This window comes from Linepithema humile, chromosome 1, assembly GCF_040581485.1.
Source record: "Linepithema humile isolate Giens D197 chromosome 1, Lhum_UNIL_v1.0, whole genome shotgun sequence".
Lineage (NCBI taxonomy): Eukaryota > Metazoa > Arthropoda > Insecta > Hymenoptera > Formicidae > Linepithema > Linepithema humile.
Genome location: NC_090128.1, coordinates 11,697,349 through 11,717,358, shown reverse-complemented (window position 1 = coordinate 11,717,358; position 20,010 = coordinate 11,697,349). Strand labels below are relative to the sequence as shown.

The following is a 20,010-nucleotide window of genomic DNA, read 5'->3' as shown; positions in this document are numbered from 1 at the left end:
ACCGGCTTTATTAAAGCTGAATTTTGTGCTGTTCTCATCTCTTCATAAAACTACTTTTTATTGTAAACTAAAATTATTGTTATGAGATACATTCTTAGTGACCAAACATTTAAAAATCAATCGTTATTAAAGATTTAACTTTTTTTCATCAAAATAATATTTTAAATTAAATCTCTTTTTTACTTCTCACTTTTCGCGCCGATTTCTTGAATTAGAACGTGTTCGGCTTTAACAGCTTGCTTCACCAGCAAAATGGACACGCATTCGTACGTCAGCGCGGCTAAGGAAAATCAAGTGAGCAATATAGAAAGAGAGAGTTCGAAAGTAGGTCTTAAGCCGCTCAGTCAGTTGCTGACCGCGTGTGTGAGTGATTGGTTGGCATAATGGTGAGTTCTCGAGTATTCGAGTTTTCAACTGAGAGACACACCATGTGTTTCTAAAAAAGAGAATACTATCAGTTTTTGTGCATAAATTTTACATTACACATGTTGGATTTACTGTGTGATGCGATGTGTATCAATTTATTGCATAAAAAAAACTATCAAAATCAATGTTAAAGTGTGAAAGTTGGTTCTTATGGACAACATTTTTGTTATATGCTCGTTAAACACATTTTTTATTTCTATACAATCATAATTATTTCTCAATCTGGCATCCTATCGGCAAATATTGCGATTCAATTTTCAATCAAAAGTACTTTCACTGTTTTGTAGCTATCGTTTCCTATTTTCAATCAATAACGACTGGAAATTTCTGTTACGTCTGTCGCATGTCAACATACTATAATTACGAATGGAAATCTCTTGTCATAAAATGAATTATATAATATTGTGGCAAAAATATAAATTTAATCACTAAATTTTGGTTTGTCAGGCGATTATTATGCGGGCGAAAGCAACTTTCATTTTCCAGATTTTATCGTTCGCTTATTCATCGCGTGTTTAATGCTGCATAATTACGCATCACGCTTATTTTTCGTTATATCAAGTAAATTAAGTAAAACTTGTTCAAAAAATATATTGCGCTTCATGATATAAGAATTGGACGCGACCTTGTTATCATCGTTATTATATACATTTTCGATTAAAATTGCTGTATAAATGTAGCGCTTTAGAGAAAATTGTATATAATTATTTGGATAATTTTACCTACAGAAGCAATAATGTGACGAAAAACATATATAAACCAACAAATATTGTAATTAATAGTATCATAAAATTTGATTAATAGAAATTTGCTTACAAACAAATTCAATTCACTTATAAAAATGTTCTAGAATTTAACGTATATAATATGCAAACGACTATGATCATCTTATACATCTAAGAAAATAAGCTGCATCACGAATGATGTAAATATTACGAAAGAGAATCAAGACTATAAATTATTCAACTATATCCTTTGACATCCAGTCAAGGCTTGTTTTGTAATATTTACACTTTCTCATGAATGTGAAAAATATTACTGACATACATCATTGATTTCTCTTTAATTTATTAAAGCAATTATTTAGATAAGTTAATAATATGTAGATGATTTTTTAAATATCTTGTAGAAATTTGTTATCATTTTATCATCTTATAGATATAATTGAAATCTGTATAAAAAAATAAAAATCTATGCCATCTGGCGTTAGAAACTATAACAAAAACTGAATGTCATGTCTCATTTTTTTTGTTGCTATTTCTTGCTTAGTACAAGTAATTATTGTTTTTATAGATTACGCTATTTTGCATACTGATCGTCCTCGGTTTAAGTCATTGCGATGATCTTCCATTAAGAATCGACCTTAAGAGCTCGAACGATCGAATAAACAATGAAGTCGAAAAATTGAGTCGCCAGGATTCGACCTTACCGCAACTCAATAATCTAGAAGAAATTAGTATTTATAATAGTGATGTAAAAAATGAAGTAATAAGACGACAAAATCCAGAGGAAACGGCCGAGACTACCACTAATGACAATCAGGATCTCGCGAACACTACGACGACATCACAATCTACAGGTATATATTTTCATACAAGAGCTTACTTATATTAATAATATAGTTTTAAGCAATTCTTTTATGATGCTCTACTTTCATTGAATAGTAGTAAAAATTGAGCAATCGAGGTCGAATTGTAATATCTAACTTCTTTTCACGTAAAGTTTAAAAAAAATTGCAAATTAATGCAACACGGTAAGTTTCAATAAATTGCTTTTGCGTGCAATCTATTAAAGTGTCGGTCCTCAAGGCAATTCTTCACACACATGCAGATTTTTTTTCTACTCGCATATATTACTGTCAGCTCGGTATACAATTTTCATCGCGCGTTCTTTGCCTCTGAAGCAATGTGCGTCGTAAATGTTGCATGTGAATGCTAGATGCGGTCGCACGTACGAATATCATCATTGTGATGTCAATCGCATTGGAGATAAATAAAATTTATTATCTACTTTTCTGAGAAATATTTTTCTTTCGCAATACCGCTATAATAAAATAACGAAGTAAAGTGATATAAGTTCAGGAAAATTGCGATAGCTCTTATGCTACTAACAAAGTTGAAATTAAAGTCTTGTTTCACTTTTTTTAGCAAACGTGTTTTTTATAACACGCCAATGTGTTAATTTCCCATTTTTTTCCTTTAAAGTTCACGTGTTTTCAACTATTATCACTTGCACTCGATGTTATTTGTTATCATTTCCGACATTTTCTGCAAACACGATAATCCTTATCAACATTTCATAATTTTAAATTTGTCAAGATTTAAATTCTCATAATTTTACTTTTTAAATTATATTATTAGATAGTTATTAGTAGATACGTCGAAATTTTGGATGTCCTTTTTAATCACCATGCAACTTTCGTATTTTTTTATCACAAAGCGTAGCGAATTCACTCGCAAATGCGAAATGAAATCGAATAGATTTATTGCGAAACTTGTCGACAGAATCTACGGATGTTTCCACGACAACGATCTCAACTACCACAACCACGACGACGGCTTCAGATTCCGCGAGAGACAGTTCAGGCCTCGTGGGTGCATCAACACCGGCTTCAACGTCATCAACATCTACAGGCACAAATCTCGTGGCACTGGAGGAATCCTTTGGCGGTACCACTCGTGCACCGGATCCCGTCTTACCGACCAGGCGAAGAAGCGGGTTGTATTTTCTTGTAGACTGGAATAGTTTTCTCGAAGTTGGCGACGATGACCAAAAAATAAATCTGAGATTCCAGCCGAAAGTCGGTGACAGATCGAGATTTTTACCAGTCACAGTGCCGTAATTTATGAGAGAGAGAGAGAGTGTCGTAATCTATCAATTATAATACAGTATTGCTGATCAATGTCAATCTAATCAGCAAACTCATTATCGTAAGATTTTTGAAGATCTAAAATATCTTTCGTCCTTAATAGTTTTTGTTGCATAATGTAGACGTGCAATTAAGGCGTTAAGTTAATTTTAACAAATAAACGGAAACATCCAAAAATTAATTATACTGCTCTGCATAGGTGTGTTATTAATTTAAGAAAATAATTAAAACTTTAGTAAATATTTTTAAAAAACGTAATCTCTTTTTTTTCATATTAAAACTTTACTAACCAATGCAATAAAAATTTGTAAATATGCAATAAAATAAATATCTCTTTTAAATGTTTATTTTTAACATAGCCACGCACTATTTGTATACTCTCTCTCTTGTATTTCCTATGTATTATAATTTTGGCAATATTTTTGTTATATAAATTCTGTGTTGTTTATCATTACTATATTGTTTTATAAAATTGCTTTTTATTATAAACTTACATTATTATTGTTACACCTAGTTGTTCCATATTGTTGTTTTTATCATCATATCGATAGATCACTGTTATTATATTATTATTGTAATTATTTTTTAACTTTTTGCTAAAATGGTCCGCGTATGATTTCCGAAGCGATTTATGTACAGCAAGTAATATAATATTGTAATATGCATCAAAAAATTCTTTTCCGAAGTGAACGTTCGAAATATCGTTTTATTGATATCCACGCTGAAAGCCGTTAATTCTTCGAAACACGTGGAATTAATAACCACTGGGAGCGTCGAACGGTTGTTATTCGCGTGGAATACTTCGCGAGAACAATATTTTCAGTAATGACAATTTTAGTATTCCACTCAGCGGTCGTTTTATTTCCTTTCATATTGGCCAATGGTTTTGAGCTTGAGCGTACGCCGTGCATGAGTGTTCATATGAAACCTTGAATTAAGCCGCAAAAATATTCGCACTCTTTTTGAGCTATTCCTCTCTTTTCCTCTGTCTCTAAATTTTCATCTTTCTCTAAATTTATGGACTATCGCAAGAACGACAAATTTTGCATTATAAAATTGGCTTGAATGTATTATATTTTGCGGAGCCGGTATTATAAATGTGCATATACACGCCATATCCAAATGCTTTTCATAGTTTCGCCGGCGCAAAAGAGGTTTTCGCGTTGTTTGCAAAAAGGCGCGCGTAATTACCGCGTTCATTGACGTGGAGGGAAATAAATTCGCAAAAGCGCAATCTGCAACTTCTAGCCGAGTAAATATATGCGCAGATGCTTTTCAAATGTATATAAATGCATATGTTTGACGGAAATGAATTTACAGTATCGATGTAATAACGTGAGTGTAATAAAAATATTTTCCGTATTTAATTCTGAAATTCATTTGTTTGAATAAAATTTGAATTTCTGTTTTAGTTACGAAAATATTTGAAGTTGTAAATACAAAAACGCGACAGGAGAAGATTATCCTCCCAGACGGACATTATAAAACGAGCAGGAAAAAGAAATAGGTTGCTAAAAGTCGGAAAACGCAGTGAAGTTTACAAGGGTGCAACGAGCGGAAAAACCGTGCAAACAAGTGGCGCTCTAGATTTTCCGGCGAATGAGAAATACGAGCAATCAGCTGTTCTTGAAGAGATCAGAAGAGCGGACGGGAGGGTTGCCCTACTACGCGGTAATACAAATGCGCCGAAAAGTTCGCGCTCGACGCGTCTTCCGCCTGATGTCGCGGCATTCCTTCTTGCTCACCTCGCTTCTCCCTTTCTTCACATCTCGCATTTCGTCACGAGCTTTCCGCCCCAAAGTCATCAGCTACCTGTACGCGCGCGCGAAAAACTCCCGCAGCAAGTCGGGCGAAGCGAGCTCGTTTCGTTCTCGTGTGACAAATCACCTGTCCCGAGGAGAGAACGTTTCCGCTCGACGCCGAAGCGCGGCGAAAGGTGAAATTGCAACGGCTGCAAAAACGGCGTCGCGCTGCGGCGACTGGGGAATTATACTATTTCAGCCTAATTTTTGCGCCGAGTAATTCGACGCTCCTCAGAGCGAAAAACCGTTCAAGAAATTCGTTATTTACACAAATAAAAACCAAATAAGTCAAAAGTTGATAGTTAAACATTATTAGCGAGGAAAAAATACTTTTGTACAACAACGTATACACTGTTAGCGTTATTAAAAATATCTCGCTATTGTTGGAGTTAAGGTTGTTTATTCGTTTAAGAAGGCTGAGCACGATATCCTCGTCCGTTTCGAGGATGAAAAAACGTTTCGCAAAAAAGAAAGCTGAATGAACCGCACGGGCGATCTTACAGGAATCCCCAACAAGGCGCAACAATAGGAACGTAATAATAAATAAGAAAACGCAACAATGGTAACAATAAATAGGGCGAGATAGAAAGACGAAGCGAGTTGGGGGATGCGCAATAATTTCAAATTATTGCCATGCCACGCGGAATGCGAATGCAATCGTCGATCTTTGAAATTCTTGAAAAATATCGCGACATCCGAAATGGTCGATTTGCGGAATATTTTCGCGTCGAAAACACGTGCATATTGTTGCTTTTGTTCGCGTTAAATTTTACACATGAAAAAATGTTTTCAAGATAACAACTACTTCTACTTGCAATTGAGAGAGTTGCGAATTGAAAGAATGCTATACATAAAAATTGAGCACTGACAGAAGAGAAAATTGATATTAAAATTGATATTTAAAATGCACACGGGAGTGTTATTTTCCGGCTTTTAATAACTTCCCTTTTTGAGAGAATTTCTCCAGTTACATACGTACATTTGAAACTATTATATGACTAGATTCTCCGATTACAAGAGCCTAATGAGTATTTCAACAGCCAGCCGATGCCGAGGCGGGCTATTAATTATTTATCTGCCGTTCGTTGAAATTCAATAGTATCGACGTGCAATACATTCGCGACGTGCAGTCGGTTCGCGGAAGGCATCGAACATTCTCGGGAAATGAAACTTGGTTCGAAACAATTCGTAATCCCACGACGGAATCGCGCGAGGGGACGGGGAGGTCGCGGCTCGTGTTAAACTGGAAATAGTGGCTCGGCAATGTCGGTGGAGATTGGCACGGATCCAACGGATTCATCGCGCTCCGCACGACGACGAAATCCGAAGTCAACTATACGTTAATCTTCTGCCGGCGCGCTTTTCATCTTCTGCCTCTCGAGTCTTCGAAGGAGAAGGTTCATATCTCCGTCTCTCGATTGTTGATCTCGATTGTTTTGTATTTTTATCAAGGAGATACTGGGTCATCGCCATGACGCGCTTCGCGATTTAAAAATATCGGACCGTAAAAAATTTCTACAGTTCTTTTTTTTTTTTTTTTTTTCAATGTTATTCGATCAATTGTCAAATCTATTGCCAAAAACTCAATGCCGAAGATAATAGTTAAATAATTAATCAATGCTTTTGAAAATGCGTTCATAAATAAAGATGCCTTGCGTCGTTGGAAGAGCTGAGCGCTTCTATAAATCCCTGAATCGAATTTGGCGGCTTTTCAAGAAGTTGATTACACAACAGCACGGCAAACTGCGAGGTCACTTCCGCCCTCTTCTCCTGCTTGATTTTTCTTGGATACCAAAACTTCTCATCTCTTCCTACATTTACCATTTCCGTAAGACGTTAATATAGAAAGAGATAAAAGTGTTCTTACTCGGTTATCTGCAGACTTTTGTCAAGAAGACGAAAAGGGGAAGGCGTCGCACTCTGAAATTCTCACGTGATATATCTCCGGTAGAAGAAACGCCGGAATTTAATCCTCTGAGGTCCAGTGCTTCCGCTCAGAAGCTACTATTTTGAAATCTTTATTGGCGCGAAGCAGTTGCACTGTTCAAATAAAAAGTTTTGAAGCTTTCAGAGCGAAATTGTTGTGCGCTTTGGCGACATTCAACAACAGCACCGATCTCGAAACTATTTCATTTAAAATTCATGAGACAATTCTCGATGCGCACAATCGCTTCGAATCAATTAACAAAAAATTCCGATTCTTAAGTCATCGCGGGAGAGAACTTCGGGCGTGATCGCAACTGCGATATAATTTATTTCCGACGACGACGGAAGCGAGCGCACGATTCCTGGCGAGTGCGTCGGGGAACGGGGTGGCAGTTTCAAGGGAAAAGGATCAAAATTGGCGTAGGGCCAGGATGGATTCGTTCGGCGCGCGCGACACGACGCCCAGCGTCGTTTCGGTGCCTACGGGAAAAAGCAAACGGACTCTTTTAAGTCCCACCGCTCTTCTACGACTTCGCGATCCATCTCTACTACCGCGCTCCGTTCGCGGCGGCGACGGCGGCGGCGGCGGCGGCGGCGGCGGTCTCCTCGAGTGCGTTGTGTCGAGGACTCTAAATGGAATTGGCGTCGCGCCAGTGAATACCCGCGCTGCTTCTTCGGCGAGATGGGATTTTTCGTTCGGCACGCACGACGTACGTTTACGTCCCTCGTCGTTTCCTCGAGCGATTCGCGCGCGTGATCGTTTATTCGCGAGACGATTTCCAGTGGCACTCAAGTCGGAATCTCTCTGATCGAGATAAGTCATTTTCAATCGTGTAAAGTTAATGTAACGCGTTTGTTAAATTGTATACAAATTGGATAAAAAACAACAACAATCGCTCGCTCTGTTTCTTCCTTTTCTCCAAACTTGTTTCTGTGATATTTTAACGTTATATAACTTATATAGACTTTATAAGATTTTATGTTAAGCTCCTTAAATACAATGAAATCGAGCACAAGACCTTATGAATTCAATATGAATTTAACCTTTCAGAATTCAGCGCACAATTAAAATTGAATATTAAAATATTAAAAAGTTTCGCGCGGCTTAATTGCCTCTTTCGAAACATTTACTTATGTTAGTAAAATGTTAAAAATACATATCAAATTGTGTTGACGTTACAGTTGACACTTACCGCCGTGTACTTCGCAGACCAGAAATAAGTCAGCACCCTCCGGGTAAGCCTCGAGGAGTTTGCTCATGTCTCGCCTCTTCGCGTCATAGATTATCGGCTTCGCCGGTGGCACTGCAAGCAGAAAAACAGATACGTGAGCGATATGTACATTTCAAAGAATTTTTAAAGCGAATAGACCAATTTCAAGAGCAGCAACATAGACGCTTAAAATATTATGTGCTTTTATAATGTGCAATGTTTTTTATTTGTTTCAAAAAAATTGATAGGTATTAATTTTCATTAACTGCGAACAGAGTATTTTTGCACGAGTGGCATTGCGCAGATCTATTCTTTCGTACATAGCCCCGAGCTGCTATACAACAGACGGAGCGAGAGAGGCAGCAAGAAAGGGAAAAGGGCGAGGAAGTGAAGCAGCAGCAGCTTTTGCCTGACTGATGTCAGGCTCCCCCTACGTCCCATTCATTGCCAGTCCCGTTTTACGATACAGCCGAGGTAAATGCAAACAAGCCGACGAGAGTCTCGTCCCGATATGTCGCCCGGATGTCGGATGGAAATTGCCCTCGGCTATTGTCGCGACGACGACGCCGATGCCGACGGTCGACGTGTGCGCTCCATTCGTTCGCGCTTCCTTTTCCCTCTTCGGCAAGATTGAGTCAGATGCAGGCGAAAACGGGAAAAGATCGCGATGCGCAGCCGCGAGAAAGCTCTTTCGCGGTAGAGCGAACTCGATAAGCGAGAGATCGCGCTTCGACGCGAGAAATATTCCGATTCAGTTTACTCGGTTTCACGACGACACGTGCAACCGCACGTCGCGCGATCTTGATCGCGGCCACCTGTGCGGCGCTGTGTAAGCCGTGCTGGGATTGACTTCGCTCCACGGGGCGGACTGACACGATCCGAATCGAGACCCCCCCGTGGGAATCTTTATGTAGATCGTCCGAATCGCGCGCTGCTTGGCTTCGAGCGAAGGTACAGGTGCCTTCGGCGTGACTTGTTTGTTCATACTGTCGACGATCGCATAACCGAGCTGTATCCGAGGTACGTGGCGATATTTTTAGGACGTGCTCTATGAACGCACAAACAAAGGAACGATTGTCGACCTATATTCAAAACTACGCCACAAAATATGAATATTAATGTTTGAGATAATTCGATTTTGACAAAACATCAAAATATCTATTCAAGATAATTTAAAATTCTGTAATAGGCGAATATGAATATTAAACGAAAATTTGATGTAAATATGAATATTATAAATATGTGTTGACTCGCAACACTGTTTGGTACAAAAAGTAACAATAAAATTTTACATGCGCTATGTTGATAAAAAAAATAAGAAAACCACAATAATTTTATAAACCTAAAATTATTCAGCGTCGATTTTTTTGTGAAATGGTGCATTAATATATATATATATAAGTCGTATGTTAAAAAGATATTCAATATTAATTAATTCTAATCATTAATTCCAATTTAATTTCAATATACCGTAGAGGAATAAAATTTTTAATTATTATTTGCTTTCAAAACTCTCTCAATAAATTAAAAACCAACAAATATAAACTTACATTATTATTCTATCGCAGAACAGAAGAATAATTAGACTCAATTCGGATCCTTCGTCGTATGCAAAAAGATATCGGCCCATCGCGATTAAATTAGCGACGTGGAAAGAATTCAATAATCGTTGTCCGAATAATTGCCGTCTCGGGCGTGCGATACGATCGCTATTGGCTCGAATCGATATGCTGAAAAGCAGGAACTTTTCTGGGAGCGGCGAGGAGAGCGTTCCCGTTTCCCACGGGATTCTGCAGACGGACGTCGTAATCTCGACGGAGATTACGCAAGGGCGGCGCGAGACGACGCTTTAGTGGCGCTAATACTCGGCATTCACGGTCTTTTACACGGCGTTTATCCGTCGGCGAGATATCCGACAGTCGTCCCGCGCTTCCTCGGAGCGCGAATTTTCCCCGCTTTCGAATCCAGCCGGCCATTGTCACGTTGACAATCGACTCGCTCACTGAGAAAAACCCGAAAGATGCGCCTGATGTCTCGCCGTCGAGAGTCGCGCGCTGCCTGACACGGTGCGTACTCTTACTACTTCCATCAGCCATTCTCGTGGAAATCTTATCGCGCCGTATTCGTGACCGCGCTTATCACGTTTCTTTTTGCGCCTTGCAGAATTCTAATAGTTGAATTATCTCGGACAGATATCTGTATCTTGAATTAAATTATTTTAAAAGAAAAAAAATTTTTACAGTTTCATCAAGTATAATGCAAAAGAAATTTCTTGATACATTGTTGCTGTCGCGTGAACTTTTTTTGATTACTATAGTGAAATTTAAAATGTTAATTCTCCGCTATGAAGTTTTGTTCGCAATCTTACTGCAGAAATGCATATTTTTGCTTTACTCGCTGAATTCATTAGACGGAACTTTTATATCAGTTACTAATGATCGTGGTGTTACATCATGTTCCTTTATATCGCGCGACGTAATACTCCGGTGTTAGTGCTAATTAGCAATAACTTTACGTTACCCCTCCACGGTTAATTACAAAATAAATCGCCGTCACGAGCACTAATCTCATGAATATTCATACGAGAGCGCGATACTAGCGGGCGATATTATCATATTGTTATTCTAATATATATATTACCGACGTAATCGACCGATTACGAAACTATCTGGCTAAAAAAAAATGTCATCCTATCAAAATCGAGGTAGTGATAGAACGGAAGTAGCGATACGTGCTGCGTGGAGAATTCTCTCCCACCGCCGTGGCAGCCCCGCGGGAATTGCTCATTAATCTTCCCGCGCGCGATTCACCCTCCGGCCGAGTTTTACATATTTATTACCGTCTCCGTGCGCGCGAGCGGGCGGATGGGCGAGCGCAGAACGGCTGTTTTGGTATTCGACCCGCTACGTCGCCGAGCTCGCGGCGTCGAAGCCCCGCTAAAACCCATCCAAAGTCGCACAAAGCGCCCCGTACAAAGCCAGCTCGAGGCTACCCGGGACTCTCTCTCTCTCTCTCTCTCTCTCTCCTGCTTTCCGCGAATATTATTTGCAGGATTCACGTGTCTTCCCCGAGAAAAGGAGGGAGAAAGAGAGAAAAGTGGTGAATCGTCGTGTGGCTCACGTAGGTGCAGGGTAAGCCGTTGCGGTCCGCACTCGCGAATCCCACCGACATTTCCCTCGGTCTCGCGAGGTAAAGCAATGGTCGGAGAGAGCGAGATGTAACGTATGCGGGCCTAGGTAACGTGCGCGTTTGCGAGAGGAACTTTTGTAGAAATTTTACTGCACAGAGAGCCAGCGCGAGAATACCGCCGCACAGGTCTTCTTGGCGCACTGTCGCTTATAAATGGAAGACACGAGGTGGCACACCTGAAAAGTCGACGCTCGCTAGTTTCCTTGCGAGGATCGTGTTTTGTAGTCTTTTTTCTCTCCGTCTTTTATGAGCCACCGCGAACAACGGTTGAGCGTCACGCGGATGTTTACCGTGATTTTTTGAAGCATCACTTGTGAGGCAGAAAAAGAGAGAGAAAGGGGAAAAAGCAAAGTTAAAATGCTAGAACATTCTCTGAGCTCTATGACAATTAGTAAATTTAAAACATTTATTCCGTGACATTAAATGCTAAATATTTTTATTCAAATGTACAGATTTAAAATTGCCATGTTACTTGCAACGATAAAAAATATTACAAAAAATGCGTTGAAAACCAATGTAACACACAAATATCACCCATGCAATAAATTTCCGGATTTCCGATAAATTGTGCTCAATAGCTTTCAGACACGAGATCCCAGGTGGCATTTAACTATCAACCGGCAAATCAACAGGCCGCTGTTCCGCATGTCGAGGGCTCAAGAGATCGGTCAGAAAATCAAGAAGAATTTGTCCGATGGGCGCACAAATCTGCCGCGTCTACAAGGGTCAGTGTCAGAGAACGAGATAGGGATCGATGAACGCGGGCTTCCGGCCCACGGGACCGAAAATCTCGCTGGACGCTCGCGGCGCGCTTCCAACGACAACGTGTAAACCGTTCGGCCGGCAACACAATGGCGGGCCGGAGGTCCGACGGAGCGAGGAAAATATATTGCTAATAGGGTTTGCAACACGGCCCGTTAGCCGAGAGTAATGCCTTACCACGGGGTGGCACACGTTAAGCTCGTTTAACGAACCACCCCGCCCCTCTCTCGTCCTCGCTCGCTATCTCTCTCTTTTTCCGCATTCCGCCCTCCCACTTTCACCTTTCGTCTTTTTTGCCCTCTCCCGCGTTCGTGCTTCCGTGGACGTCGATTAGATTTATGGACTTCCATCGTGTGTCACGCGCTCACCCTCTCTCGTCGCCGCGCTCTCGTTCGTCGAGGGATTTCAGCTTGTAGCGGCGATAACCGCACGTGACCGTTCCAAGTCTCTCGATTAGGAAGGTATTCTTCCTCGTGAATCAGACGGAACGGATTTCCCGTCGCTTTTACGCGCCTTCGTCGAGTTTTTGCTATCTAGTGAATCTCGAAGTAACGATAGTTAATATATATATAATTCTCTTATCGAAAGCGCTTTTCTAAAAGTTGTATCTCACTAATTTTTTATGTTGTTTCTAAGATTATTATTTTTAACTGTCATTTCAAAGATTGTTACAACTAACTGTTAAACAGCATAAATAAATGGTGTATCAGAGTTTGCCGTTTGCGCGAACATATTACGTGAAATATTTTGCCGAGACGGAAGTGCGTGTCTCCGCGGAGACACACAAGTCATACAACTAGCGGAAGCGGTTTCTACGATGCATCTCAAGTCACGTTCGACAGGTGCTTGGATGCCTCTTCTGAGTGCTAGCCTCCTATTTCCGTCCCTTATTTCGTCGACTATATACATACAACCCTCGGCGACGGCCCTATGTTTATGCGATTCCGCGTACGTTGCGCGCAAACATCGGACGTGCAACGTGGAACTATATCCAGTGTCTCCCGTGAACCATATTTTCCTTAGTATGTAGATTCCACGCGATAAACTCTGAGAAAATTGCCCGACGCGACGAGAAAGCGATTAAAATTTAAACGCCATTAACTCTCCGATAGACGTTCAAAATAGTTCCGCACTTTTTGTTACCGCATAAAAGAATTTAAAGAGATATTGACTTAATGAGTTTTACCTTACGTTACACTTTTCAGCTTGTTCGATCAAAACTTAATTAACTCGTTTCAATAGAGTTTAGAAATATATTCCACGCAATAATATTTTGTGAGAATCAGCAGTTTTAATGTATAACAAGCCGAACGATAGATCGAAGGTAGCGCGTTAAAATCCAGCTGCGCTTTGATAGCCGCGATTAGCAAGCGTTTGCTCGCTCTCGATGCTCCCGTCGCGTGAACCCTCGTGAACCCTTACTGAACTCTTGTGAACTCTAACGAACCCTTATGAAAAGACCACTTTCTCCAGTTTATTCGCGCAGAATCTAGGTGACGCGAGACGTGCTCGATCCGAGATACCTCGTACACGACATCACGCGCTAGTGTAACACTGACGACGTATGTACATGCGGGTGTACATACAGACGCGTACCGGGGATGCACCTATCTCCTCCTCGCCACGAGCCGGATGCACCATTTGCGGGATATTCTCTGACGCTATCGGCGCGAGACGTGCTCGAGCGTGCATCCTTTCTCCCCGTTACCCCTTTATGGGCACGCTATAGATTCAAAGGCATCGTCCATTCCTACGAGTTACGAGACCAGCCAGCTCACCGTGACCGTCTATGACAATTGCTATAACTCAGACGTCACTTTTCCTTTTTTTCTTCCCCTCGTTTGACGCCGCTTGTCCGTGCCGTGGGTCACAATTGGCCCAATCCTAGCCAAGAGGCGTCATTTTTCTTTCACCCTTCGAGAAAGAAAAGATTCGAACTCGTAAAACGATATACGTTTTGTACGACGATTTTAATGCTCGTAATATTTTTTTGGAGAAAGAATATTTTTAGAACAACGAAACTGTAATTTTTTATAAATTATTAAGAATATCACAAAATTATCAACACCAAAAAAACTTTGAATGTACAGATAATGAAAATTAAATAGTAATTTCAACGTGTGCATTTCTTTTCTACACTAAAAATTAAAAAAAAATTTTTTTTAATAAGATTTAGAACAGTGAAGAAATAATTTTTGTTCTCTCAAGCAATTAAAAAAGACTATTTTAATTTGACATTTTATCGATGATGCGCCCAAAATTGGGAACACAGAATTGTATAGATCGGTTATTCTCATTGGCACGAAAATTCGAGGCAAATTCGAAAAGTATGATTTGCCGCTTATGAATGCGGCGGAAATGCACAGTGTAACACGTGGTACGATAGAGAGGCTATGGCGAAAAAGTAATGTAACATCGAGCGTGTATTAGTGCATTACTAACGGTATTATCCTGGGTAAATTATTGCCAGAGCGAGGTAATACCGGCCATATTTCAGGTATTACGAATATTGCGATATGGCCACCGTATTTTAAGAGCGATAGTTTTATCGCTCGACGTTACGATACTCCGGTCTGCCTTTTTTTTTATCCTACTTCGACGTGCATCGATTAAATATTGCGAGCATGAACGACGCAGCAGCCTGACAGGGCGACATTATCCGGCGTCAAGTATCGTGCCATAAGCAGAACAAAACAAATTCCTGTACACGTAATATATATATATATATCTTTGAAAAATTTCCACTTTAATAAAGTTTATAAAGGGTCGTTAATGCGATTTTTTGTACACATTATTTTATACGCTATTAATTCCATTTGCAACTCTGATAATAAAAATCAACATTTGAGTCTAATATTGTGCTTCGTTTTCATTTAGCTTTTAAACATTTCCAATACTACACTATACTTTGCCATTTTAATAATAAATTATTATTAGAAATTGAAAAAAGTTTTATGACATCTTACAAGAAAAATAAAACAAAAGAAATAAAATAAAAAATTTTTTTTTACGTTTTCAATCTTCTCTACTTTTAACTTAATAAAAAATGCATAATTTTCGATACAATTAAAGTAAGAAGTTTCTGAAAAAAGCAAAGTTTACTTTTCGGAATTCCCATTACTGTGGTTTTTAGAGTATTAAACTTTCCTCGCGATACACCCTACATATATATACACGTGTTACATAAATAACTTCGACATTATTTCGGTGTCACTCAAAAAGAGTGTCAAAGAATCATTTATCATCATGTTATGGCGCGACGCATACAAGATATCTGTTTGAAGCAAACCGTTGACGATCGCCGAGACACTTTTACTGTTGTAAATATTTATGATACGAGTAAAGTGCTTCACGCACCATTTGATAAGCGGAAAGTCGTGTAAAAGAGTCGATTTAACCGCAGAAACAAAGTAGCAAAGTAAGAAAACTCGTGGATCGATATAGTTAAGTTTTCATATCGACACGAATTATTACTCGCGCAAACTTTACTCAATCTCGGTCACGTCGGTCGCAAAATCGTCTTACAGTCGGTTATACTTGTCGACTTATGGCGAACAATTTTAGATAATATCATGAAAATCGACCAGAAATAATAATACCATTTTCAACTCTTGTAAAAGAAGCTTGTCTAAAATTAAATCCACACAAACACAATCTATACAAGTGTTGATTTACTTGATATAGAGAATTATTTACTATTTTCCACTATTTTCTGCTATTTTCTACTATCTTTTGTAAATAAAAATTACGAAAAATATGCTTTCATCGAATCACATCCGAAATTAATATTAAAGTGAAAAATTCGCTCGTATTCTTTCATAAAATTTACAAATGTAATTGTCGAGGCGCGTAGCATGCATACATCTTAAAAGTACAAAACATTCGCGGTCTCGCTGCGCTCGCTCGCGGGAGACGGAAAATATTCGGGCGATTCGAACTTATTGAATTCCTGCGGCGGGTTGCATTCTCTTCCACGCGTGTTGGTGCACACGATGCCAGCGTAAATGCTACGTGTGTACCGTCTGAATTATGGGCCAACGGGTTCCTTCTCTCTCTCCCGTCATCTCTCTCTCTCACCCTCGCGCATACACATTCACACAATATGGTGGTAACGGCTCGCGTCCGCCACCTCTGTGCGGCTGACGGGCTGCGTGACCTGGGTATCGGACTAAGGGCACGTAACGATTACCGTTAAAAATTTAGGAAATTCCTACGACGCCGCCGCCACCGCAGCGGAGCAATGCTATTTTCATGCGGGCACAACGGTCGAGGTGACGGCAAATGCTCCCGCCCCCTCGTATTTTCAACCCGCACACGTACCCCTTTGTGTGAGCGCGCTCCCGCCTCTCCCATTCCGCCGACTTCGCATTTCGCCGCTCGGAAATCTCGCGGCTCGTTGAGAGCTGCTGAAATGGGGAAACGATCGGATATTTCTCACGCGACGCGAACAAATATGCCTCGTATTTGTGAGCTGACGTTTGTCGAGAACAAAAAGAGAAAGAAGAGAATTTATCAACGGCACTGCAGCTCCATTCTTAGTGCAATAAGTATGAATTGCTCCTGCATAAAGGAAACCTATTGCGCGTAGAAGTTGTTAATAATTGCATAAAACAAATTCGAGCGAGTATAAATTGGAAAATAATGTATAAAAGCCAATTTTACAAAATTTATATCTAACGATACAGATTGAAAAATCTATTTCCCCGAGTTTCATTTGTTAAAGTTTGAAAGACCCGGCGTTGATTGCAACGAGAAGACGATATTTCTCGCGAATTCCAACGGCTCTCATTATTTATTAGCAGACGTGGAGAGTACATTGCAGCTTGATATTTTTATCACGAAAGCGTTTCATAAAGCACGCGCTGTCGTAGTCCGTCGACGACTGAATTAAAGCACGCTCTCGTTGCGAATTGATGCGACCCCGAAACGCACACGCCGACAACACCGGGGATATTGTCGAATGAACCAGGCGTATCCCGCAGGATTTACCGGTGAGATCCCTGCTTAATGAAAGCACATCTGGTTCTTCTCTCTCATCATATTTATAAATGTTATTAAAACATTTTCGCAGAGCATACAAGAATAAAAAAAATAAAAAAATTGGTCAGGATATGCGCGCTTAATATACGTTATTTCTTTTTCTCTTTATCCCCTCCTCCCTACTTCCGGGGCTCGTATATCTCTCCATGTGATTTTGCTTTTTATATCCCGCAAGCCGTGAAAAGGGATCTACATCGAACGTTTATTAACTAACGACGACGCGGTGATAAAGAGCCGGCTTTCTTCGCCATTCGTTCCCCGTTCGTTCGCGAGAGAGACACGCGCCTGTTTATTTCCGGAAGTGGCCACTTATCCGGCCACTCGATCTCTCTCGCCGAGAGTCGAGGGGGTCGCGCCTTCTATCCCGACACCGTAAATCCTTCTCGACCCGAACGAACTCTCGACCGCGCACACGGAGAGAGGTCGGTCCTCCGGTGTTTTCTTCTCCTTCTTCACGGTACAGCGATTAAAGACTCCGGCGTAATGAAAACTTGCGGGGTGATATGCCTCGAGCACGCATGACGAGATTTTTACCAAGTGGTGTTGAAAAAAGGGAAAATTCGAGAGCAAAGAGAATTAGAAATTTTGCAATTACTAGAGAATGCGCGGCATTGAAAGAATACTTTCCATTTTCAAGCACGAGCAGTGAATACCTCTGTTAAACGCATAGAAGCCATCCATTTAATTATTCACGATATTACAGAATTAATCTGATTTGCGAATTATTCGCGTGGAATGTACTGCTAATCTAAAGTGCTGTATCGTAATTATATTGTCGCTCGAACTTCAGCTTAGAGTTTGCGTTCCATGCAGCCGGATACGTGTTACCGCGATGCATATTGAATGCTTCCAAGTTAATATTGTTTCATTCGTGAGCTGATTCCAAGTTATATTTTAATATACATCTGTTGTCGCCCAATATCTTAAATATGCTACCGCGTTTCGTAAACCTTTTACTATCGACAGCTTATTTTTCAAATATTCTAAAATTGATGGTACATTATAATTGAAAAAGTTGATTTTTTTTAGACCAAAGTAGATATTTATCGATTATCACGTTTATCGGCTAATCGGATTGTCACGTGAGAACTTCTGGATTCTTCGTACAAAGTTTTAGTGGCTGAAAGTTTCCATCAGATAGCAAATTTGATCGACTAACAAATAGATTATCGAGTCCCTAAAATATCGGTCTAAATCGTATTTTCAGCAATTTCCACTTTGATGCACTCATTTTAACACAGTTTATGTTAATAAAGCGGAAACATATTGCGCATATATTGATTTTTTATTAAAAATAACATCATTTTTTAAGGCCTTTTATCTATCAACTTATTTTATCTATTCTGTCATCAATTTAAAATAAATTCTGAATTCTATTTACTCGAAAACTCATATTGATTGAAAATTTTACGTTTGATTGAGTTTTAAAAAGCAACTTATCGCACGGCGTTCAATCGAAAGCATAAAAAAAAAGTATTGAAAAGAATCTGATCGGAATAGCTCGGAGCATGTCTACCGAAAGTCTTAATTAACGCAAAGTAAATCGCGCTTCGGTTTGACTGTCTTGCATGCGCGAGTCTTTCACGAATGCACTCGACAGCGAGATATCAAAGAGCAAAGTATTAATTCCTCAGAGCGGCGACTCGAGTGGAATCATTAATTTCGCGGTTCGCTGAAAAAAACTTGGTCGTCTGACGAGTAGCAGAGTGGAAGGTCGTTTAGCGATTCTATACCGGTGGCCACACTCAAAGACAACTTCTGTACTATGATTAATAAATGCGCACAGTCGAATCACGTTCAATATTTATCATCATATTTGTGGTTACTAAACAGATATGCACTACACACGCCGTTTACATTAAAGACATCGAGATAGCGGTAATGTGCTTGCCGCGAAATGCAAGCACAGGCGTACCTCTCGCACAACCATATTCCACAACGAAACCAACGCAAACTTTCGAGACCATTGTGTACCAGCGATTGGTGACACGTAATCGCGAATAAAACGCGCGAATAAACGGGGTATTCGCCGAAAAGTCAACGAGATAACGCGAGACCGCGCTCCTGTCCCCGCTACCGTTTTTCCACTCCGATCAACTTTCCACCGTGCAATTGCCGCTCCTACCACTTGCAACGAACAAATGCTGAAAAAGTTTTCCGGTACGAGAGTTGCGGTTTTTATTCCGCACGAACAATTTCGCGATAGCGTGCAAACGTCCGCCTTCGGACTGCCGTATTTTCCTCCGGTAATTACTCGGTAAAATTCGTCGCGAAACGCTGACGGGACACTCCGTGACTTTTGCTCGAACGGCGAATGTAATCCCCTGTTCGATTTGCCCATCAAATTCCCTTACCGAACGTTTCGTCGAAGGTTCTATCGCACGTACAATTTTTTTATAGATCAAACTGTCTATTGCGTCGTAAAATTTTCGCAATCGCAAATATAATTGTTCGCTATTTTCTCATCAGTTGAAAAAACTTTCCGCTGACGCAATCTTCTGTTATTTACATGGTAATGCAAATTAAAAAACGTTCCGTTTGCAATTGTCATCTAATAATGTTTATCTTAAAATATAGAAAAATATATGTAGAAGTATAAAAATACTTGTAGTAGACGCGATTGCACACGAAATAACTGAAGTTGAAGATATTCCTTTCATGTCTCTACGTTGATTTTTTGTCGAATCATGACATTTCGAAGATTTAGTGGGCACTCCGTTTACGGTCTAAATACACGCGATCTGCGTAGCAATCTTATCTACCTATACATGCGCAATCAGTTATT

At 40.0% G+C, this 20,010-nt stretch overlaps 2 protein-coding genes across 3 annotated transcripts in view; one reads left to right on the top strand and one right to left on the bottom strand.

Annotated features, from left to right (window-relative positions):
- The window catches only part of LOC105671998 (nephrin-like), a 231,301-nt gene that overhangs the window by 104,565 nt on the left and 106,726 nt on the right, over positions 1 to 20,010 (bottom strand). For both annotated transcript variants that reach the window (XM_012366643.2, XM_012366644.2), the window contains one exon: positions 8,217 to 8,327. In XM_012366643.2, the coding sequence (XP_012222066.1) occupies positions 8,217 to 8,327 (111 nt within the window). The remainder of the gene's footprint in view (positions 1 to 8,216; positions 8,328 to 20,010) is intronic.
- On the top strand, positions 214 to 4,662 carry LOC105672006 (uncharacterized). Its single transcript, XM_012366661.2, has 3 exons — positions 214 to 386; positions 1,720 to 2,005; positions 2,931 to 4,662. The coding sequence occupies exons 1-3, from the start codon at positions 384 to 386 to the stop codon at positions 3,266 to 3,268; spliced, it is 627 nt and encodes a 208-aa protein (XP_012222084.1). The 5' UTR covers positions 214 to 383; the 3' UTR covers positions 3,269 to 4,662.